This window comes from Cricetulus griseus (assembly GCF_003668045.3).
Source record: "Cricetulus griseus strain 17A/GY chromosome 1 unlocalized genomic scaffold, alternate assembly CriGri-PICRH-1.0 chr1_0, whole genome shotgun sequence".
Taxonomy (NCBI): Eukaryota; Metazoa; Chordata; class Mammalia; order Rodentia; family Cricetidae; genus Cricetulus; species Cricetulus griseus.
The window spans coordinates 139401217-139426513 of record NW_023276806.1 but is presented as its reverse complement, the minus strand read 5'-3'; the positions used below and the strand labels follow the sequence as shown (position 1 = coordinate 139426513).

Genomic DNA, 25297 nt, shown 5'->3' with positions numbered 1-25297 from the left:
GGCAACACTCACGCAGTCTCACCTGTAAGGCAAGGTGAAGCAAAGCAGCCGGGAGCAAGAAAACAGGCAGTGACAACAGTGTGACATGTCACACTCAAGGAGACATCAAAGAAGATGGAAAGGTGGTAGGTAGGTCAGAGAATGGAACTTTGCCACTAGCTAACAATAAAAGTCTTTATTTGTACAAGCAAGATATCACCACAAAAGTTGTCTTCTGTCCTCCACATACACAGAGTGGCACATGGACCCACACCCACATAATCCACACACATGTGTGCATGCATGTGTGTACACACACACAGACACACACGCACACACACATACACACACACACATTTAAACACTAGAACACTAGGATGTCTGGGGGAAAAGCCATATGGAAACAGTGCTCTACAAGCTTATTTAAAAATACTTATAATATCTGGAGAGATGGATCCAAAGTTAAGAGCACTGGCTGCTCTTCCAGAAGACCCAGGTTTGATTCCTAGCACCTCCATAGTGGCTCATAACCATCTGAAACTCCAGCTCCTACACTCTTTTTGGCCTCCACTGGCACTTTAGGAACATGGTACAAATATATACATGCAAGATAAACACCCATTTATTTAAAAAACAAGACAGAAGACAAACAGATATAGATAGCTATAGATAATAGATGTAGACAGACAGACAGACAGACAGACAGACAGACAGACAGACAGACATGGGGTTATATCATTACACCATACAGGTGATAATGGTCCTCCAGGAGCCATTGACTATGTAACAGAAACCCCAGTTCCAGGCACAGAAAGACTCTGACTCCCAAACAATACAGGCAATTCCCACTGCCCTTGGTTGCCTCTCAGAACTTAACTATTACTAAAGATACCACACACCTCAGACACAGGACTTGGAGGAATTGGGCTGGGTATGATCTGGAAGCTTCCTCTTGAGGACTAACTCTCAGAAGGTGCTAAACAAGAAGAAAAAGCAATCAATAGTCCTACCAGCTGTAAAGCCTCTGAACTACAATAATGATCAGCCCAGTAAGATATACCCAACGGTGCAATAGTGGCACTATTGTCTTGGGGATAACCAACAACTGTAATTAAGGCCTGTTCAATAGAGGGAATTCACTCCTGGTACTATAAACCCAGCCAACTACCCATGGCTAGAGAGATCATAGAACTCAGAGGTTCTACTGCAAGTTTCCTAAGCCAATGTAATTTCTAACTGCATTCTAAATACTTATCCTTATGCCCACAAATAACTGTAGCTCCCATCCTCATCAAAGAGGCTTCCCTTTGCAACAGATGGAGACTATTACAGATATCCATGACCGATCAAAATGCAGGGGAAAGGTGAGCATGGGATGCCAAGCCCCAACTGATACATCCACAATACAATACCTAACATCTCTGGGTTAAAGGAAATGGTGTAAGTGGAGGCAGGAAGATTGTTAGAAGCAGAGGACCAGGATGCCTGCTGCTACCGGAGGTGTCTTCTAGACATGACAGAGAAGAAGTGCCCATGAAGTCTCTATAAGACCTACAAAATGACAGCTGCCATTTACATCGTATGTAAACTGTGGGTAGATAAAATAGCTCAGTTGCTTGTTTCCAGGCCTGATGACCTGAGTTTAATTTCCCAGGACTCGCATAGCTGTTCTCTGCATTCTCTCTGTGTCCACGGACACACACACAATAAATGCAATGAAAATTTTGATTTGTAGGTTGTCTTCCTCTCAGAGTTGAGTTAGGGCCAATGGATGTATGGGGATGAAAGTCTGTGGACTCTGCAAACAAGTGGGATAGGGAAACATGGAAGATGGACTGATAGAATAGGAACAAATTGTGTGAGTAAGTACATGTAAAACGGGGTGGCATATGGATCTTTGTTTTTTCCACAGAAGGCTACCAAAGAGACAGAGAAATCCTTGACATTGTTCTGTAGACCTGACCTCACCACCATGTTCAGCTTTTCAGATCCCTGGGCAGCAAGTAGACAAGCAAGTAGACAAGTAGCAAGTCTTCCTGTCAGGCAGACAGAGAGCCAGTAGTTCAAACACTGCTTAAGGCACTCCTGTTAGCACATATGGATAATATATGGATATATATTTACATTTTATACATAAATATATGTGTGCTTTATATAGACAACACATATGATATGATAATAATAGATTTCTTTTTGTCTAGATTTCTTATTTTTCCTTTTGTTGTGGTTACTTTTGAGAGGTTTTTTGGTTTTTGTTTTTGTTTTTTTTTGTTTTTTTTTTTTTGATTTTTCAACACAGGGTTTCTGTGTAGCCCTAGCTGTCCTAGAACTAGCTCTGTAGACCAGGCTGGCTTTGAACTCACAGTGATCTACCTACCTCTGCCCCCTGAGTGCTGGGTTTAAAGCATGGGTTTGAGGCATGGGTTTAAGGCATGCACCCTTAAAGTCTTTCTCTTCTGGCCAAACAGGATCAGCCCATTCCTAACAGACAGCTCTTACTGCCTCATTTACACACAAACCCTTATGAAGGTCATTTGCTCCCAACAACAGGGCCCTGACTAGCTGTTAAGTAGTGAATAATAAGAATTTTAGCATCCTCTCTGCCTCTTCCTGCATGGGTGACACATTATGGGCCTTCTTGGTAGATTTGTTTCAAAGTGATAACTTTTCTAACTCCACTAGGAAAGAAAGAAGAGGGTCATTTCCCCCTCCCGGCACCTGTAGTTCCACACCACTTATTTAAATGCATCCGAGACAAAGAGCAGCCAGACTTCAGATGAGATGTCCAAAGTGCTTTGGTGCTGTTCTAATGTGAGTGAATAGAAAAATCGCCACACCAACCTATTAAAATTTTGGTTTTCATATACACATTCATGGTCTCTGAAAAATATGATGTACTGAAGTTCTTTATAAAATTTTAAATAGTGATATATTCTTTGGGGGCTTCCAAAGCTTTAACTATTGAAACACAACAGAAATGATTGAATATTTGATCTCATGTAAGGATGTAGATTACATTGATAGATCATGACTCTTAAAAGCCAGCTCTCCCAAACCCTGTTGAGTACAGTTGAATGACCTGATCGAAGCTGTTGGTTATCAAGGTCCACAGGTGTGTGGCACCTGTTTATGTGTGGGAACCACACCTCAACCTTCCCTCAGGACTACTGCTAGATGAAAGAACAGGGCCTCACAAGGAGAGCATCTCAGAACACAGGTAACATGTTGCCTCACTGTAAAATGAACTTGTAGTCTCTCTCCAGACTTCTTCTATGTTCATACTCTATATAATTAGCAGAATATGCTCTAGCCTACCTGAAAACAGCAAAATAATAACAATGTATTCCTTTAGGGCTTGAGTCTGTCTCTACACAAAAATGCCAGCTAAGCCCTATAAGAAATAGGATGTTCTGTTCTTTCTAAAATATGCTGATTTCAAGACAAATGCGGAAAAGTTGAACCTTTCCTAGTAAAAGGAAATACTCAGTACTTTGTCCTTTGTTGCTTAGCAACCAAGGGCTATAAATGGATTTTATGATTATAAAGGCTCAATAACTAATGTAAGCATGTAAAAGTTATAATAACTCCCTAGAGACAGGAGTATTTCCTTGGAAAAGAAATGTATGGACCTGTGTACAATCTTAGATTAATTCTTGTCTCAAAATAAATAAATAAAAAAACACTTTGAGGTTTTTTTCACAGTTGCAATATGATAAAGATCCATAACTACTATTGATTTCCCCCATTTCAGCATTTCAGCATTAATCCTCACAACACTATAAGATAGATGCTATTATTCCCATTATGCAAATAGGAAAAAAAAACTCACTGATCTTAAAGTAGCCAAGTTAACTAAGTTAACAGCAGAGAAGCAAAAAAGCCAGGGTTCAAAGCCAGGCTGGCACACATGAAAACAAGGCTGCTGAAGAATCTTAGGAGATGTATTTCTCAGCTCACAATATTTGAAGCTTTGAGAGTCTTGGACTGTAAAAGTGACATTAACTCCAACTATGAAATAACATGAATATATTTCTTTCTGTTGCTATGCATGACGTTCGTTTCTTTTATTGCTAATACCACGGTAACAAATCCTGGAGTATCATCTTGCTGGTCTTGCCTTCAGTCTGACTACTCCAAATGCCGAGATCAAGAATCAATATTTACTATTAAATTACTGCAGGGCAAACCCAGCTGCCTAAATTCCCCAACAGGTCAGTGTTGATGTTCCCATGTTTGTATTAGTGGTTATTTTGTCTTTCTTTAGCTCTGTAGCTACTTGCTCTGTAGCATAGTCCATTGCCTTCGGGGTTTTTTGTTTGTTTGGTTGGTTTGGTTTCTGGTTTTTTGTTTTGTTTTTTGAGACAGGGTTTCTCTGTGTACCTCTGGAGCCTGTCCTGGCACTCACTGGCCTCAAACTCAAAGATCTGCTTGCCCCTGCTGAGATTAAAGGTGTGTGCCACTGTTAGGATAAAGCTGGAAGGGGGTCCTTGCACAGGGGACCTTGGCAGATTCCATGGCGGGGGAGGGTGACCCAGACGGAGGGACAAACATGCCAGGCAGACAGAAGTCCATGAGAAGTGTTTTTAGAAAGGGGAGGGAGGGGGAAAGGAAAGAGAAAAGAGGTAAAGAGACACAGAGAGAACAGAAGAGAAGAAGGAGACAGGAAAAGTCCTGTCTGCCCCAGGGGAACAGCGGGGAGAGAGCCCTGGAAGAGAGCTGGAAAGGAGCAGAAAGAGAGGAGAGCTAGAGCCGAGAGGGAGAAGGGCCAGAAAGAGAGCCTAAGTGGGCAGGGGGCGGGGGGTGTCTTTCTTTTAAAGGGGTCCTTTGCACCTGCGTGCAGACTAGTACTCATGGAACCCTGGGCTGACCAGGTTACAGCCTGAGTGAATTCTGCCAGGTGATAGGGACAGGCCAGCATAATGCCTGAATACTAACAACCACCACCAGCTAGTCCATTGCCTCCTAACCATGGTGCTGGAGCTGGACTTGACCAGGCAGCAGGAAAGTACCAACCACTCACAGTCCAGAATAATTTCACATGCAAACTGTAAAATATATAAGTATCCAGATGCTTTAGCAGGAGCCACGAGTTCTAAAACCACCGATATAGGCATCCCCAATAAGCCTTTAAGAGTCAAGCAGACTTCCGTATAAACCCAAGCTCTGATATCTAATAACACAGTACATATCTTGCATAAGCCTGTTCCCTCGATCGCAAAATGGTGATGACACTGTTACCTCTTCATTGTGTTGGATGAGGTAGGAATTAATACAGGGCCGGGGGTATGGCGCATTTGTCTCTAACGTGTGAGGTCTTGGGTTTGATTCCAACACTGTAACACAGAATCAGTTTCTAAATGACAATTATCTTTTTTTTCTGATCATAGCCTGCTTCAGGAAACTATAAGAATAATTTTTCTTAAAATTAATAATACTGCTTTGTTGGGTAATAACTATATGCCAGGCATGATGTATGTCCTAGTTTGCTTTCTGTTACTGTGATAAGTACCAGGGCCAAAAGCAACTATGGAGGAAAAGGTTTATTTGGTTTCCATTTAACGTACCAGTCCAGGAGCTCAGGGCAAGAGCACAAACAGAAACACAGGAAGAAACATGGAGGCAATCGGCTTACTGGCTTGCTCCACCTGCTTATCTTTCTTCACAGCCTGAGCCCACCTGCCCAAGCACAGCACCGCCCAGCTGGACCCTCCACATCAATTACCAATTAAGAGAACACCCTGATAGAGGTAATTCTTCAGCTGAGATTCCCTTCTCCTAAGTATGTTCAGGTTTGTGTTACATTGACAAAGACATAGTCATATAACACACATCCATCAATAATCAAGAAAATGTCCCCACGGACATGGCCACAGGCCAATCTGATGGAGGCAATTCCGCAGTTGAGACTCTCAGGTAACTGGGCTGTGTCAAGCAGACAGCTAAAGCTAACTAGGACATATTTTTTTACATGTTTATCTTTTACTTATTTCTCAGTCTCTCTTAAAACACATCACACAAGCCCTTCACAGAGGAGGAACGTGACCCATTCATCAGCAGCACTTCAGCGCAAAAGAAGCAATATTTGACCCCAGAACAATCTAGGACTGAGCCTGTGGTCTAACTATGAGCTACCTCACCACCACATGCACACGGAAACGCAGGGTCAAAGTCAATGCACGTGATTTATAAAGACATCCGGAGCTGAGGGGACTGGCCTGCTGCAGCTTCAGATGGGAAAGCCACTGTGCTCAGAGTCCCGCAGCCGTCCACCCCATACCTCAGGCTGTGACCTAACTGATTTCTAATCCCAGCGCTTGCTCACTCGGGGCATTGCTCCCACTCCATCTGATGGTTAACATCTCCCAGTGACTGTCAAGTGTTGATCCCACCTGATAATCCAGCTTGAGTTTCACGCTGGACCTCTTGGCTGTGGACTTTGGTTTCCGGCCCTCTCCACCCCAGCTGGCATCTCCACCACATTTTCTACTGAACACCATACCACATCCACTATGGATTTGCCCCAAAGAATGCCTTTTAAAAAAAACAATCCGTCGGGGAGGGAGAGAACCAACTCCTCAAAGTTGTCCCGATTTCCACATGTGGACTGTGGCTGGTGCGTGCCCACACTCACCAAGAGACAACAGACATACACAATCACACACAGTATAATAAAAATTGTAACGATAAAATCTCTGGCTAAGTATGTTAGCCCCAGTAACCCCAATACTCAAGAAGCTGAGGCAGAAGCTCACTTTTGAGGCCAGCCTGAACTACCTCGTAAGATTCAGACAGAGAAGGGAAGGAGAAAGAGCAACTTCCAAACAAAAGGAAGTTGAGCTACAGCTGAAAGATATTTCTGAGATTCACGACCCAAATTAATAGATAATTATGAAGAATCATTAAGAGTTACAACCCTGTTTCTAGTTTGAGATGTGCTGATTTGAATATAAGTGTTGCCGTGTGATGCCCTACAGGAGTGTGTTGCCGTGTGATAGCCTCCAGGAGTGTGTTGCTGAGTGATAGCCTTCAGGGGTGTGTTGCTGTGTGATAGCCTTCAGGGGTGTGTTGCCATGTGATAGCCTTCAGGGGTGTGTTGCTGTGTGATAGCCTTCAGAGATGGGCCTTTAGGACATGAGGAGGCCAGAAGAGCTTTATCCTTCAGGATGTGATTCAGGCTTTTTATTATTATTATTTTATGTTTTGGTTTATTATGGGTGTATTGGCTGCATGCATGTCTGTGCATCACTTGCATGCCTGGTGCCCATGAAAGGCAAAAGAAGGCATTGGATTCAATGAAATTGTAGTTACAGATGACAGTGATCCAGCATGTGGATGATGGGAATTGAATCCAGTCCTCTAGAAAAAGCATTCAGGGTTCTTAATCACTAAATTCCCTCCCTGCTATCGACACTCTTGATAAAAAGGTCTCATGCAGCATTTATCCAGTTTGCCGTCCTGCCCTTCTGCCTTCTGCCATGTGAGGACACAAGGAAGCCCTCACCAGACAAGAGATGCCTTAATCTCAGGCTGTCAAGCCTCCTGTGGAACTGTGGAACACGACTGCACATCCTTCATAAATTTCCCAGTCTCTGGTGCTGTGCTACCACCCACGGAGCAGTGCAAGGTTGTTGGGAAGTGAAGAGCGTGCAGGAGCCAGTGCAGTCTGGGTGAGGAGCAGGGAGTCCAGCTTGCATGTGAACATGCATGAGCTGTAAGCACAGGTCTGGATTAGTCAACGGCTGGGGCTCTGCTGATAAATGGGAACCCCTGGGTAAGCTTGTGGTGCACAAACAGATGTGCTTCGGAAGCAGGTCACCAGAGCAGACATGGAGGAGGGGGATGATTTCAGGGGAGTGAGAGGAACAAGCTGGATGGGAGCCAGAGGCAAGGATACCACGGATGTAACCAGAGGAGTGTGTGCATGAGTAAACAGAAAGTAATAGTGGCGAGTGCAGGCAACTCTCAGAGGATCCCAGCTAAGACTTCCAATGGGCTCTAGCAATGGGAAGGAAATTCAGAATAAATGGGTACAGAAGCCAGATCACAGTGTGCCAAAAGTGAAGGGGAAATGAAGACCTCAGACAGTGAGTGGGTGACTATGCGAGACCTGTGATGGAAATGGAAGAGGCAGGTGGACATTTGGAAGTAGAGATAGCACTGGAAGAAGCAATCCAGACCAACAAGATAGCTCATTGCTTGCCACCAGGCCTAACAACCTGCTTTCTTTCTAGCTTTAGGACCCATATAATGGAGGAGAGAACTGACCTGCCACGTTCTCCAACCTCTACACACAAGCTGTGGCATGCTCCCACATATAGACGGATGGATGATAGATACATAGATATATAGATAGACAATAGAGGATAGATAATGATGATAGATACACAGACAGACGGACAGATAAATAAATAAATAAATAAATAAATAAATAAATAAATAAATAAATTGTGGTGGTTTGAAAGAAAATGGCCCCCAAAGGGAATGGCACTATTAGGTGTGGTCTTGTTGGAGTCGGTGTGGTCTTGTTGGAGGAAGTATCACTGTGGAGGCAGGCTTTGAGGTTTCAGATATGCTCAAGTCATGTCCAGAGAGACAGACCACTTCCTGTTGCCTTTGGATGTAAGACTCTGAGCTCCAACACCCTGTCTGCCTGCATGCTGTCTTCCCAACGTGATGTTAACGGACTAAACCTCTGAACTGTAACCCTTCGACAGTCTCAATGGCACCTAATCTCTTCTGTGTCTGACCTGGTGACCAGATATAGGCGTTCTTGTAAAGACAGCCATTCACAAATACACATTTCCACCCCAGATCATGGGGTCACCCCACATGAACCGGTATCCCGGGCGCTGGACCTGGAGTAACTTTTTCTAGATCAAAGAAATGCAAATCAACTCGGGGTAGCTGGAAGGATGCAGAGTGCAGATGAATTTAGAGCAGTGGTTCTCAAACTTCCTAATCCTGGGACCTTTAATACAGTCCCCATGCAGTGCTGCCCCCCAACTGTGACACCACATAACTGTAACCTTGCCACTGTTATGAATTGTAATGTGTTTCTGGAGACAGAGGTTTGTTGAAGGGGTCACAACCCACAGGTTGAGAACCACTGATTTAGAGTAAAACAATTCTCCCCCAAACTTTATAGCAGTTAATCTGACAATATCAATGTGCCAACAATTGTACTTTATGGAGATTCTACGAAAGTAAATAACTGGAGACACGGGAGTATTTTTCAACACATCTTTATAGAAGGTTAGGACCTAAAACAAGCCTCCATGTATAATAAGAAACAGCTGAACTATGGATCATCTCAAATAAAGGTGGTTTTCTCGCACATGTGTGCCTCAGGCTTTCAATCGAGAAAAGTCTTTTCCTTGTTCTTCATTTCTGTTTCCAGAATTCTCCACTGCTCACATGACAAATGACTAGCCTACCTTCTGTTAGTGGCATCAACCAAATTCTGGCTCATTTTCCTTTTCTTTGGGGAGTTTCTGCTTTCTCTCTTCCTCTCTCCAGTGCCATATCTGCTGATGGCTTCAACATCACCCTATAATACCCCCACCCTTGGGAGGCCTACAGCAACTTACCCCTAGTTGTTCTCACCTCCAGCTGTTCTCACCCCTGGCTGCTCTCACCTCTAGCTGTTCTTACCTCACTGAAGCTACATGCTCTCATGACCCTGTCAAGATATTAGTATCACCCATAGCTGGAGCCTCAACAGTAACCTTGCAGTCACTTGCTGTCTGGACGGTGCTTAAGCAAGATATTTAACTTCAGTCTAAAAGTTTCACAAGGGAGAAGAAACATGGGTTGAAACCTCTGTAAGTAGAAAAAGTGATAACCTTAAAAGTAAGCATAGCAAAAACTACTGACCTCTTTGCGACAGGCATAATAATGTGGCACAACCACAAACCGAGATAATATGATTACCTCTACTTTACACGTTGGGAAACATAAGGCCTGACAGGTTTACTCATCCCTAGTCCTAGAAATAGCACATTACAAAACCACCATTCACAACCAGGATGACTGGCTCAAAGTTCATGGTCTTAATTACTGCCCCATACTCAGCACATAAATGCTTAATAAATAACAACTATTACATACTAATTAGGTTGCAGACACGAGGTTGGCAAACATTTTCTGTACAGAGCCAGGTGGTAAGTATTTTCGGTTTTACAGCCCATATGGTCTCTGTTGAAAGCTCTCAATTCTACTGAGAGCATCAGAGCTGTCGACAGCAAGGGTGTGATTAGGTGTGTTCTGCTAAACCTTATTGGCATTCATGGGCTTCCAGTCAGATGTGGACGCTCGGTCATGACTTGTGGACCTCTGCTGCAGGTCAGCAAGAATAACAATGGTAAGTGTAGTTCACTCTGTATCCCATTAGAAAGTTAATACTAAAGAGTAAAGTAATATTACCCTCTGTTGTTTGTTTAAAACGTACAAAACACTGGATTTGATGAAACACACCTGAAATCCCACCACTTACAGAGCTGAGGCAGGGTTTTTAGTTTGATGCCAGGCTGGGCTATATATCAAAGAGTAATTTCACAAAGCCCCAAACCCCAAGCCAAAACAAAAACACACAGGAGCCATGGAAAACTGGACAGTGGTAAGCCCTGAATGGGGAGACCTTTCAGACAACCGCCCCATTTTCAGATTAGCTCTGTGTTACTGCCTGTGTGTTGAACAATCCAAGTCACAGGAGAGACTGCCAGATACCCAGGCTTAACTCTAACTTGGAAAGATGAAACCAATAACAACACCAAAGCATCGATAAAAACCTCTTGGGAGGGTTTATCTGGGAGAAGAGGTTGACAAGCCAATAGGTTTCAAATGCAGTGTGTGTGCAGGTGGCCAAGGTCAGCGCTGATCTGCTGTGCCACATTTGAAACTAGAAATTGTCTTCACTAGGAGGTCTATCCTGCATGGCTCATGGTTTTTACCCAACTGCCCACATCAGATAGAAGCTTGCAGATAACTCTTCAATCACTCTTGTGACCTGGCTGACTCTTTATGTCTTTGACTTATTCTTGTTCCTCTCCTGGAAGGTCCAGGCTGCCTCCACACAGAAGTAAAAGCTGTGTTTCAGATAAACAAGCTCTGCCTCTTTAGAGTAACTTCAGACTACAGGCAACACTGTCTAAAAGTCTAGCTTCAGAGATTAACCAGAAGGTAACCTTTCTGACCTTCTGGGTCAAAACAGCATCAGTGTTCTGTGAAAGCACTTGGAACTCATGACGTTAAAAAGCAGGGAGATGGTCTTGGGCCAGTTGTCATTTGCTCAGGTTCTGCTGGGACAGAAGGACTCGAGCACTGACTGCTTATCTCGGTGTAAGAGAAGGAAAGTCAAGAGGCTAGCTGATGGTGGAGGTATTTTTCGCCCATAGGAAAGTCTTGGACAGGGCCAACTCCAGCAGTTGCCTTCCCTACACACTGCACTAAGCTGTTCTGGGATTCTGATCCTTCTTTTGAAAACCCAGAAACATCATCAGCCTGACCAGAGTTGGTTTCTCATTTTGGAAAAACAATATACAAGGACTACTTAAGACAACTGTCATGTATCTCTGACAATAATGGAATCTAAGCCTTTCCACCAAATGGTGATCCGTTGCCTCTACTTCCTCTATTCTAGTCTCTGGGCCATTCTGCTACTATGCAATTTTTCCTTCTTTGCCTGCATTTTAACTTGCTGACTGCCTCAAACAAGTTGGAATTCAGCAACTCTTCCATGCATTCATTGTATACATATTACAGAGAGGCTGCTGTATGCTGTACAGGGCGAGCATGTATCAAGATTTATTTCTCCTCTACTCAACAGATCTACCTCACCTCCCTTGAAGCCTTTCTAGATTAATCTAGGTTTTAAAAAAAATGGCCATTGTTTTTCTGCTCCAGAGCATTCTATGTTCCCCTGTACCTTGCATTATCATGGTGTTCTCAAACAATTTGTGTATAGCACAGTGGTTCTCAACCTCAATGCTGAAACCCTTTAATACAGTTCCTCATGCTACAGTGACCCCCGCCCCAACCATAAGATTATTTTCACTGTTACTTCATAGCTGTAATTTTGCTAGTGTTGTGAATTGTAATGTAAATATATGTGTTTTCCCATGGTCTTAAGGCAGGGGCCAAAACCTACAAGTTGAAAACCACTGGTATAGCAGCTATTTCTGTCTTTCCTGGGTTTTCACTGCCCCCTTGTGATGGCTGCCTGGGGAACTTAAACAGAAACAGAAAATGTTCAAGCTTTGTTGATAGCAGCTTTCTAGACAGGCTGTTGCTGATAGTCCCTGCCCTTGCACGGCTTGGAGTTCTAAAAGAGACTCCCACGAGGGTGCTGGATTTCGTAACTAAGTTTAAAACAAATGCCAGCATCAGTATAAACTGTGAGTGGACAAGCCATTTAAGATCCTACTGACAATTTAAATTCTTTAATACCAAAATCATTAAAAGGAACAATGTCTTATTTGGGACAAAAATCTCCAAGGGACAGAGAAAGGTTGTTTTCAGATGGATAATAGTTTGCCGGAAGTTTATTGGTTCTTCAGATCTTGAGTAAATAAAAAACAAAACACGCACACACACAGTGGCTAATGGCACTTGGTGCTTTTACAGAGGACATGGGTTCAGTTCTGAGCACTGACATCGAGTGGGTCACAACCACCTGTAACTCCAGTTCTAGGAAATTCAATGTCCTCTTCCAACATCTACAAGCACCAAACTCGGATGTGGTGCACATACATACATACATACATACATACATACATACATACATACATACATGCAAGCACTCCCATATACACATACACTAAAAATAAGTAAATCTTTACAAATTACAACTTACATAATAGTGCTACAGTAGATGTGTTGAAATCATTTTAAGCAGAAAAGGAAGGGGAATTTTTCAAGTTACAAAGTTCCTCCCCCCAAAAGATTTTAATCACTTTTTAAAAGTGGGTATGACAAAGGTATTCAGTGATTGTGTCTAAGTCCTGTTTCACTAATAACAAATGAAATTAAATGTAAGATTGCATTTGATTCAAAACAGTGAGTTAACAATAGGGATGTGGCTGCAACAGCAGGCCCTCCTGACTACAACACCCTAGCTAGTCTCGCTCTTCTTGTTCTAAAGAAGATTTTTATTCTTTAAGGTTTGAAGAAAGGAAATCACGAAAACCTAAGGGGAAATAAAGGTTTTCACACCCTGTTAGCTACCATGTAAAGGTGGTGGAATAGCCCTGGCATAGAGAGGTTCGTGATATTTGATAAACAGTGGAAAGAATTTTAAAAGTAACCAGCTAGCTGTGATTTTCAGAGCTTGTGCCTCTGTATTTCCCCAAAGTTTACCACCTTTCCTGCTACACGCTCAGATCAGGAACGCTGGCAATCTACTTTCTGTGCATGGAGAATAGGCTCTTCCGCCATCGGAGAGGCTACACTGTTTAGTTTGAGGCTAAAAAATAGAAACTTCGTAATGATAGTGGTGATGATGATATACTATGTAGGACAGGTATTCCAATAACTACAGAAGAGATATATGGAAACCTCATCACAGAAATCACTATGACAAACGGGAATGGCAGGCAGATCATGTGAGTCGAAAGGCTCTTCCAGGAATGCAGAGGCCAGAGACCGGGTTCCCTCAGTTGTAGGAGACAAAGTCTACCTTCCGTATTTATAGAATGAATCGGTAGTTTCTCTTTTAAAAGAAAAGTACAGCAGCAACTGCAGCTTGAAGCATGTTGCCTACTGCCTCAAGGATAGATCCATAGGATATAACAACAGAAAACAACAGCAAAATGACATTAGTGAATCGAGCACATGCCAACAAGCACAGCCCAGGTACATGATGTCAAACCTGGCTACCGTTTACAGGCAGGACTCCAGAGGACCGAATGCAGGACCAAAGCAACACAGTGACTCTTACAGCATAACTTGACTTTCTAGACATTTCCGACAAAATCCAAACTACAGAAACTCCCTCATTGTGTCAGTTCTTGGCTGTGGCCTAGAGTCTTGCCATGCCTTTGACATGACCTGTCACTCATTAGTATTCGGCATTTTTCAGGCTTTACTTTTCAACCTTTAAATATCTCTTCTTGCCAAGCCCTTCACTAAACTAAAAAAATGCCAATATCACTTCTTTGAATGCAAAGGTGCCTACCCTTGAGTGAGTGCACCTTAGACCCCCTGTGTTAGTATTCAGGCATCTGTACTGGCCTGCCTCTGGGGTTCTGACAGAATACGCCCTCAGCTGCAGCCACTAAGAGCACCACCTGTGCACATTCACTGTGTTCCCTTTTAAAGGGCCCTGCCCACCTCCCATGCCCCTTCTCTGTCTCTCTTTTCCCTCTGTCTCTCTGTCTGCCCCCCCTCCTCTGTCTCCCCCTCTTCCCTTTCTCCTCTCTCCTGCTGCCCCTATCTCCGGAAGTCAGTCCCGCCCCTGTTTCCTTTCCCCCTTTTATGATCCCTTTCCCTAATTTAAAAAACAAAAAAAACCTCTGCTTGAACCCTGTCACATGGTGTCTTTCTAGAGTGCCACTTTTCTTAAATTACAACACCCTGGGTGCACCTTCTGTGAATCACCCTGGAATGTGTAAAAACTCAGCCACATTTCCCTTCCAGAGGAAGTCTGAGCCAGGCTAATGTTGACTCTCCAACCATACATCATAAAGTGGTAACCGAGAGCAAGGGCTTGCTAACATATTAAAAAAAAAAAAAAAAAAAAAAAAAGACCCACTGCTATAAGAATATCCTCCCAGTGAAATATGAACAACTGCACTGCCATCTTAGGTTCTGAGAAGGGGGGGGGAGTCTGTATAACAATGCTGGTGTCAGTCTGTCCCCACCAGGGAGAAGAGAAACTCAACCACTAAAGCAAATGATCGTCCACTACATGTTTTTAAAGTGGTGTGAATAAGGAGAAAGACAGAACAGAAACTGGGTATCCCTTTGCTGTTTTAGGCTGATTTGAAATTCATTATCCTAAATGATACATTTTAATGAAGATCTTACTTTTTTGTTACATGACAAAGCCATTTTAGAACGAGGACAAATCTGGCATTTTTAAAACATAAAGGGTTAGGAGGAATGAGCCCTTGTCTTGTTATTAAGACACAGATGGGTGATAACTCACTTAACTCAATTAATACCCAAGCTATGGAAAATGGAATCCTGTCTTTGAAAAAAAAAAAAAATCCATCACCCGTATCACTGACTTTTGTTATCAATGGAGCGAATAAAGCCTGTACTAGCAGCTCAGGACTTATCTGATAGCATACTTCCAACGGCAAAGCACAAGTGAACGCTGAGAGGCAGGGAGAGTGAAAGTGAGTGGGGACATTGCTCAGAAGCAGGGACCATGGCGGCCACTGGGCTCTTACCTTCAAAGAACTGCTGTAGGGCCTCGTTTTCATCTAGCACGTCCATGCTGCTCTGTCCTCTTCAAACGAGGGCTGTCAGACCTCAGGAAATAAGTGTTGTCCTCTGGGCCTCAAAGCCTATGATATCCCTGGGAAATCTCCATATCCTTTTCATGGACTCCAAGCATCTCCTCTGCCATCAACTTGAGCCTGTAAAGATGGCTAAGTTCTCAAATGTGATTGTAAGACAAAAGGGTGTGCAACCACACAAGAAAAAAAAAAAAAAATCACGAACAGGGAAGTAGTGACAACTCCATCCCTCCTTAGTTCAGGAACTGTTTCTACTTTGCCTCTGGTCTTTGTTTTAAGGACCTTTGTCCTTAGTGACACATGTAATTACATAAATGGGCAATAAATGCCCAGCCTTATCTCTTATGTGTCCTGTACACACGGTTTCTATCTTCACCTTCATCAAGCAGATCCATTTAGCCACCAAGAAAAGATGCAGTTATTTTCTTAAACCCCAGAAAGGACACACACATCAATATAATCATTTTCATAGGTGACCAAAAAGACTGGGTTATTTCAAAGGCTTTGTGAGAATAAAAATAATTTGTTCAATGTTTTCAAATGTAGGGTAGAAAATTACACTCCTCAGTACACACTTAGTCTACTTCCTCAAAAAAAAAAAAAATGTGTGTGTGTGTGTGTGTGTTTTGGAGCCTGTCCTGGAACTCGCTCTATAGACCAGGCTGGCCTGGAACTCACAGAGATCTGCCTGCCTCTGCCTCCCGAGTGCTGATTAAAGGTGTGTGCCACCAATGCCCAGCAAAATCTATATTTTTTAAAGGTATAGACCAAGTATGAAAGTTCCTCTATACTACATTTTGGTACCATGCAACAGTCCATTATGTGAACATATATACCCCCTATAGATACACCTTTGTTTTTTTCTAGAACATGCTTATGTATATATTCTGGGATATGTCATGCAAGTATTTCTCTTGAGCATACACCTAAAAGTGGAATTGCTGCTAGGCATAGTTGCCCACACTTACAATCTAAGTACCTTCGAGACAAAGTCAGGAGGATTGCAATGAGTTCAAACCAGTCTGGGCTATACAGTCACACACAGGCTAGCCTGGGCTACATAGTGAGACACGGTCTCAAAAAATGAAAGTGAAATTACTTGTTCACAGATATACAAATGCTCAACCGTTTCCATTTTCTTACCTTTACATTCATTGGCATGTATTAATTGTAAAAACTGGGTTTCGTTATGACATTTCTATGTACATGTTTTATGTTCCCACTGCCTTCACATGAGCCCCCGAATGAGGGTCCCAAATAGACCTTTTCTTCCTTTTTAAATATCAGTTCCATGTAGGAGAGAAATCATGCAATATCTCTCTTTCTAAAATGACTTATTTTAGGCTGGAGAGATGGCTCAACAGTTAAGAGCACTGACTGCTCTCCCAGAGGACAAAGGTTCAATTCCCAGCACCCACGTGACAGCTCACAACTGTCTGTAACTCCAGTTTCAGGGGACCTGACACCCATGGCCAAACATCAGCACACATAAAATAAAAATAAATTTTAAAATGACTTACTTCGTTTCAAATATTTAACTTTCAAATGAATGGCTTTTCACAATGGCCATAAATCAATCGACACATCAGATTTTACTAGGTTTCTTCATTTTTGCCAGTTGTATCTATTCTAAATATGTAACTGTGGTCTTGTTTCTCTGGCTGGGAATAAAAACTTTTCTAATGTTTATTGTCGTTTATGTACTTCTAACTTCAGGGGGGAAAATAACCCTTAGTCTTCCACTCATTTTTCTGTTGGGTTGTCTGTCCAGATATTGTAGAACCTAGGACCTTAAACATGCGCACCGTAACGCTCAGCTACATCCCTGTATTAGTTAGTAGGAAATGCCATTACAAAAGGCAGTTGCAAGTGTCTATTTTGGCTTATAATTGCAGAGGGGTAAGAGTCCATCACGGCAGAGCAGATGCATGGCAGCAAGCAGTAGGCATGGTGGGAGGCTCAGGAAGCTGAGAGCTCACATCTTTTAACTATAAACACAAAGCAGAGAATAAACTTGGAATTTGGGGGGGTGGTATCCCTCAAAGCCCACTCCTAGTGACATACTACTTCCCTCCAGCAAAATCACACTTTCTAATCCTCCCTCAAACTTAAAATCCCCCTGCCTCAGCCTCCTGGTTATAGGCATGAACCACCAGTCTCAACTCTACACATTCCTGATGCTGACCAATGTCATCTCATAGTTCATAGTTGGGCTTTAATCTTTTCAGTGGACTTGAGCTCTAAAGTAAAAATTTGTAATACAGCCAATTTTATTTTACACTCATCTTTTATTTCTCTCTGTTTCAAACATAAATTCTTAGAGATTCAAATGTATTTAAAAAAATATTTTGCCTCTGTTTTGTACATCAGAAACTCTGAAGTCCAAGATACTTAAGTTGTGTGCACTGAGGAAGATTTAATTTCTTATCCCCCCTTTTTGGGTTGATCTCATTTCATGGACACTTCTACTGTTCACCTAGAGCATCAGTTCTCAATCTCCGGGTTTCGACCCCTTTGGATTCATATAGTAGATATCCTGCATATCAGATATTTACATTACAATTCATAACAGTAGCAAAATTACAGTTATGAAATAGCAAGGAAAATAATTTTATGGTAGGGGGTCAACACAACATGAGGAACTGTATTAAGGAGTTGCACATTAGGAAGGTTGAGAATTACTGGTCTATAGTATGCCTGCTGTGTCAATGTGAACACAATATATGTACACACATATGTACACAAATCTCTATAGAGCTGTGGTCTAGCTGGTTTGTCCATTCCTGCATTGACATATTAATATCCAACCTCAGAAGTCCGAAGGGTCCAAAGACCTCCTTTCTTCTTTTCCATTGGCGCCCTGACATTTTTATCTTTTACTCAGCTACATATACTCACAACCAGTTTGTCAAATGAAGGAGGAATACTACCTACCTATCATTTATCGAGAACTGACAGGTTTTTGTTTTTCTAGTCATGAGCATTTCGTCTGTCTTTTAAGTTTCATCACCTTCTCTATACAAAACTAGCAAACATTTGAGTTAACAATTACATATTGATTCTTAATTTTAGCAAACTACCCGATTAAGGTCTAATCATCTGATGGTGGACTTTTTAATTGGGTTTTCTGTGTGTACCACCACATAATCTGCGAAACTTTTCTTAGTCTATCTCCTTTCTAATAATTAGGTTGTTTTTTTCCTATCTTTCTGTGTGGTGGGAACACTTCTAGTATTATATCAGTTTTTTTTTTTAATGAGGAAAATTATTGTCCTTGTCTTGACTTAGAAGAATTTTAACTTAATTTTATGTGTGTGTAAGCACACATGGATGCAGGGCCCACAGAGGCCCAAAGAGGATATGAGGTTCCCTAGAGCTAGAATTACAGGCAGGTGTGAACTGCCCAATGTGGGTGCTAATATTTTTTGGAAAACTTTATATATTAGTACTGTATTTACAACCATTTTCACCTCCATCTCTTGCATGTCCCCCATCCCCTCTGAAATTCATGAACTCTTTTCTTTATTGTTAAATGTACACACATATATAGACATATAAATACAATCTGTTGAGTCCATTTAATGTTGCTCTTATGTTTTGGGGCTAATCTCTTGATATTGGATAACCAGTTAGAGGTCTCATCCCTGGGAAGATCTATTCTCCCACTCTCAGCAGTCATTGTCTGTAGTTCATTTAGGAGTGGGGCCTTGTGAAATTTCCTCCTCCATTGTGGGTGTTTTTCTCTCCAGCCCTTTGTCTTGTGGATTATTTCAAAGCTGTTTCTCATGATCTTCTCCCAATAGTGATTACAGGATTTTTCAGGCATCCTTATATTGAAAATGCTCACCTACTTAAAGATGATCCTGTTAACGGGTATCGATTGCATCAGTTTTTCCCCCATCTATTGATCAATTGGCTTTTTATTTTTATTCTACAGCAAAGGAGATCAATTTTCTAAGATACAACTTTTGCCACATTCCCAAGATAGATTGCATTTGGTCAGTGTATGCTGTTATGACTATAATAAACCCATCCTTTTCATCCCTCACATTGCTTCTACCTAGTGTTAGTATCAAGGTGATACTAGTTTGGCTGTAGCTGGCCTCTTATTTTTTGGGTAAATTTGCATATTAGAATAACTCATTCTCCTTGGTAAAGCTATTTGTGTCTAAAACTTTATGAAGAAAAATTATCTTAAATAAGAATGGTGAGGCTTATTCCTTCTTCACCAACTCCTGGAACTTTTTCCCTTTGAATTTTCGAGTTAACTGGCATGTCTAATGATGCCCACTACATCTGGTAATTACCTTCAGAATCTATAATGGCAACTGTGTCTATTCCTAACATTATGTGGGGGTTTTTCCCCACATGATAAATTTGCTTAAAATCTTGTTCCTTTTTTTCAGTCAATTTTTGTTTTGTTGTTCATTCTTGCTTTGGTGTTAGATTCCCTTCTTTCACTTCTCACTCTAAACAGGTGGTTCTCAACCTTCCTTATGCTACCTTTAATACAGTTCATGTTGCAGTGACTCCCAACCATAAAATTATTTTCATTACGAACTGTAATTTTGCTGCGTTGTGAATCATAATATAAGCATCTGTGGTCTTGGAAGACCCGGGTGAAAGGGTATTTCCGATCCCATGGGGTGGTGACCCACAGTTTGAGAACCACTGCTCTAAAACAATTGCTATGGTTTCCTCTGAAGCCTCTTTGTATCTTGTTTTGTTATCCAATACTTAGAATTTAAGCATTTTCCAATGTTTTCATTAAATCTCAATAAACCCATGCTGGCTTTGAACTTGCTATGTAGCTAGGATGACTCTGAACTCTTTATTCTCCTGCCTCCTAATGGGGGAGGGAAGATTCTAGGCATGGTCATGACATCCAGCTGTACTTCATCCCCTCCCTCCCATCCTCCCATTTTGTCTTTGTAGCATTATGTAGTGGTCACTTCCATCTCTAACTTGCTTTTAAATTTTAAGGTGAGATTATTAAATTCAATTATGAATTCTATCAGAATATTCTCCTAAACATTTTTCCCTTTCTTAGAAAAGTTGTTAAATCAAAGCCTCTTAGCACAGCAGAGCTCACATGTGGCCAAACCTCTATGGAGATGGAGATAGTCCGTTTCTCTGAGAGTCACTCCCTGAGTCAGCAAAATAGTAACTTATATGGTTCTTACCTCCTCCAGGGCTCATTCATTTTTCCCACATCATGTTCAGCCTTCCCCCAAGAACTGGATATTACTGGATGTTAGTTGTATTGAGATTGTTTCACATAGCTGTTTCCCATGTACTTATTACCCTCATTTGTTCTCTTTCACCCACTTTTTAAATTCTGAGTTCAGTACCAAATCTGACCTTCCAGTTTAAGAAAGCCTTGACCATACCTGCTTGTTTTACCCCTTCTATTTTATTTGGTCATTTTCACTTTTCTTACACAGCTGCTACCAAAGATGATCATCCTATGGTTTTTTCCTCGAATACAAACAATTTTTACATGCCTAAGATATCAGCATCTTCTAGATTTCCTGGAGAACATTCCACAAGGAGGAGCTTCCCCTGGGTATTTCACTATATGTCAACAGTTTGCTCATCCCTGAGATGGCAGTTATGGCGAAGTAGAGTGGCTTTCCTGCTAATACATGTGAAGAGGGAACAAGGCCGCTTCCAGCTACAGGGATGCTCTGCGGTTTCATTCCTTGCCTGGGAAGTACAGGTGCCTGTCAAGGCTGGGAGCAGCTCTCCAGTGTCTTAGGACCTTGTCATGTGAAGCAGACACAACAATGTGGTAGGAAGAAAGTCGAATTATATTTTGGAAGGCTAGCTGTCTGGAGGGCTGGATCACTGTACATTCAAAACCAGGTATCGGGTCTCTCAAAGTCCTCTTGGTGCATCCCTTTAAGAGCCTCACAGCACAGCTGTGATGTTAGCATCTGCCTGGGCAGGAGTCAGGAAAGATGATGCCAGAGCCTTGTTGAGGTGTTCATCATTGTAATCATCACCATAGTACTGCCTGCTGCCTGTGGATCATCTCCACAAACAGGCGTGTTGCGCAGAGACTGGCAGCAGGAGCAGAGTTACAAGGGGTAAGGGCTTTTTATCGTAGTGTCTATTTTGGCTACTAATCATATAAACACATGTATTTACATACAAATACATTTGGTACACTTATATTTTATATAAACATTGTAATTTTCATTTCCCCCATTCTGTCTTCAGCCTATGCCCGACACGTTGTGAATACGTATCAAGTGAATCCAACTTGACTCTCTTCACATAAGCTGCTGAGTTTATCTTCTAGCATCCTATATTCCCACGTCATATGCTTCTCGATTTAGTCATTTTTATTATTGTTCCCACTGCTGATACTGTTACCTCTAGTAAGGTAAGAAATCTAACGAAACTCCTGGTCTGTGTCTGTTGCTGCTGTGGATGCTGTAATGGGTTAGTTGAGGATAGTCACTGAGACTTACTGTCCTTATCTTCCTGTAGTTTTTCTCATTACACTATCAATGAACTTTACCCAAGTATTTGGTTTGTGTTTGTTTTGTGATGCCAGAGATCAAAGCCAGAGCTTCATGCATGGTAGGGAGGACTCTGCCAGTGAGCTACACATGAGGCCCCACTTTTCCATTTCAGCATCTCCTGAACTTGTTTTTCTCAAGGACTGTCTCCAAAAAGGGTTTTTTGTGGAAAATCTTCTGAATCCTTGAATGAGCACATTAAATTTGATTCTGTGGGTGGGTTCTGTGACTGGTTCAGATTTCTAACAGGTAATCTGGCCATGAGAACAAACATGCTCAAACACTGGCATGAACAGGAAGGAAACCCCACAATGTTCACAGAAGGAAGTACATATGAGGTGACCCATCACAATGTCATGATAGGCAAAGAACTGAAAACAACCCAATCTCTAGAAACAATTAAACTGTTTAATTACAATTAACATTCAGTGATTAGGGTGTGGAGATCTATACCAGAGAGACAGCTCACCGGGTAAAGGTGTTGCCACCAAGCTTGATGTCCTGAGTTTGTTTGATCACTGGAACCCACACAGGGGAAGCAGAGAACAGACTCCCAAAAGCTGCCATCTGACCTCCACATGCACTGACAGGCCCCCACATAAATACATAAACTGTAAAAAACTTTTTAAGATGTGAAGGTTTACTCACAGGGAGAATGCACTTATTTTTAAAGCAAGAAGGATGGCTCAAGGGTCTTGCAGAGAACTGAGTTCAGTTCCAAGTGTCTACCTGGCAGCTCACAACTGTCTGCAACTTTGGTTCCAGGTCTGACTCCCTCTTCTGGCCTCTGTGTGCACCAGGCACAAGTGTGATGCACATACACACATGCAGGCAAACAGTCCCACACATACACTCAATATAGCAAGGAAGTAGGAAATACCTGAATGTCCAAGGCTATTCTCCAAAGCTATGACCAGTCTGTTCTCACTGAAGACAATAAATTCCTTTGCATTCCTATACTTTGTCTCCACCACAAACCTTTTACTTGTAGAAATTGTTAGTAGTTTCCTCGTGTCAGCTTTACTTAAAACTTAAGAGATCAAGTGGTTGCACGATACCTCAGAACTAGTAGGTACCATTCTTTTAGACCATGATGTTGTTTATTTATTTAATCCTCCTTCAATTCCATGATAGTGCTCAATGCCTAACATAAACCCTACATCAGGACGATCAAGAATGCTCTAGAGTAAGATCTCATGGCTCTTCTTTTTCTACATGACTATCACTACAATAAAGGGATTCACTAGGTTACTGCAAGAAGAGTAACAGTAACTTCCAAAGCCCAGTAAAAACCTTTCTGCAGAGGAGGAGGAGGAACAGACTGGGGACGGGAGGTAGGGGAAGGAACTGGGAGGACAGGAGGGAGGGCAAACTGTGATCAGGCTGGAAAAAAATTTAATAAAAGAAAAACCTCACAGGTGGAAAACAAAACAAAACAATCTTTCTGTAAATAGAACCTTGTGTTTGAATGTCAACATATACCCGGGTGTCCACTGAGTCCTGTTCACACAGCTCCTTCCTTGTTTCCCATAGGGGTACAGTGTGAAAACTACTACTGCCTTCTGCAATGCTATATGCCATGTCAGAGCTAAGGAAGAGACACACACTCAGTCTGATGTTTATTTGGTGGTTTTGCTCTGCAGGGCTGAATCCCCATCACTGGCACACCTGCAGCTCTTCGGAGTGTGCTCCATTCAGGGACAGGCAAACACATCTCAGTTGCTTTAAAGGAAATCGCAGCACTTCTTAGTGTAATGTGTAAGAGGACAGAAGTCTTGGGCCCTCTCCTCGGAAATAAATATTAACCATAAAAATGTTCAGCCACTCTTCAGTTGTTCAGGGAGGAGCACACATGGCCCCACGCAGGGTGTCAGAGTTCCTCTTTGAAATATCCAAGTTTTGCCAATGACATCTCCTTTCTCAACTGCATAATTTCCCAAAACATCTGATCAACTGCACAGACAGAGAAGAGATATGTAAATCATAATGTGTAATTACTGCTTCAAGGAAAATGTAAGATTAGCTGAAATGCAAAGCTGGGTGTTCCCTAATACGAGGCACCCCAGCTCTAACAGTCGTCAAGCAACAGTATTAGTTTTGTCGTGATAAACATAGATAAAGAAGATATTTCAGTGTCTAGAGTAAACGCTAACTCCATCCCCTCCTTGAGTACATTAAGGCTCAATTATCCAAACGTTGAGTTTTCTGCACTGGTGTGCTCTTCCTTGGACATTTCCCAGAACACAGAAAATTCAGTAATGTTCCTTGGAGTAATAAGGGAATTTTTTTGCATGGCTCAAATTAGAAATAAAAACAAATGTTGAAGTTCAACTGCACATTCCATTATCCACACTTCTTTTTTTAATTTCCAGTCAAAGTGGGAGAGAAGATCTCTGTGCTTCAAGCAATAAAAGATCTGTGGCCAGCTCACACCATGGTCAGCTCACACTGTGGTCACACACTGTGGTCAGCTCACACTGTGGTCAGCTCACACTAACTCATCAGTGGGTTCATCAGATGCATTTGGCCCCCAAAGCACATTTGACTATGTCTGAATACCTTTTTCACTGTTTTAAGTTGAGGTTCTACTGGCATCTAACGAGTACAGGCCAGAGATGCAGTAAAATATTCTATAACACACCCAACACACACACACACACACACACACACACACACACACACACACACACAAATAATTATCAAAACTCAAAATGTCAATAAAAGACAGTATCCTTTACCTGAAATGCTTGTAAGAAGAAAATGTCCATAGTTTAATAACAAAAAAAAAATTTACACAGACACAATGAGATAACGTTGGGGCCCACCTTCAAACCCAAAGTTCAAAGGCTTCGTGTGGAGCCTGCTATGGTGGCACAAGTCTTTAATCCAAACACTCCAGAGGCACAGACAAGAGGATAGTGAGTTCAAGGCAAGCCTGATCTAAGGGAATCCCAGGACAGACAGAGCTACATAGTTAGACACTACCTTAAAAAAAAAAAAAAAAAAAAAAAAAAAAAGGGGGGGGGTTCCCTGTGGATCTTACACACAGAGCCTAAAAGTGGTTCTGCGTTCTGACTATGGGGTCAGGCATGGCTCTACTTGTGGCATTTCATTCATGTTCGATGTAATGCTTATCTTTGAAGTATTTGTGTTTGGGGGTTAAGGTGCCCAAGCTGTAGTACAAAGGCTAAAAAACTATGCCTTGGATTTAACTGAACCTAATCCTTTTCTTTTTAACACAAGGCTCAGATAATGTATAGGCTTTAAAATTAATATTTTAGCTTTATACAAGGGCCCTACAGGATATATTCTGTGTATTATATACACGAAGTG

General features: G+C 41.9%; 2 protein-coding genes across 6 annotated transcripts in view; both read right to left on the bottom strand.

Moving 5' to 3' along the window:
* Myrfl (myelin regulatory factor like) overlaps positions 1–15414 on the bottom strand; it is a 104420-nt gene extending 89006 nt beyond the window's left edge. Inside the window, exon 1 of the mRNA XM_027392668.2 lies at positions 15369–15414. Coding sequence (XP_027248469.1) covers positions 15369–15414 — 46 coding nt within the window. The remainder of the gene's footprint in view (positions 1–15368) is intronic.
* A 6938-nt stretch (positions 15415–22352) lies between these two features.
* Rab3ip (RAB3A interacting protein) overlaps positions 22353–25297 on the bottom strand; it is a 38422-nt gene continuing 35477 nt past the window's right edge. For all 5 annotated transcript variants that reach the window (XM_027392363.2, XM_027392362.2, XM_035450887.1 and 2 more), the window contains one exon: positions 22353–23917. In XM_027392363.2, coding sequence (XP_027248164.1) covers positions 23914–23917 — 4 coding nt within the window. In that variant the 3' untranslated portion in view covers positions 22353–23913. The remainder of the gene's footprint in view (positions 23918–25297) is intronic.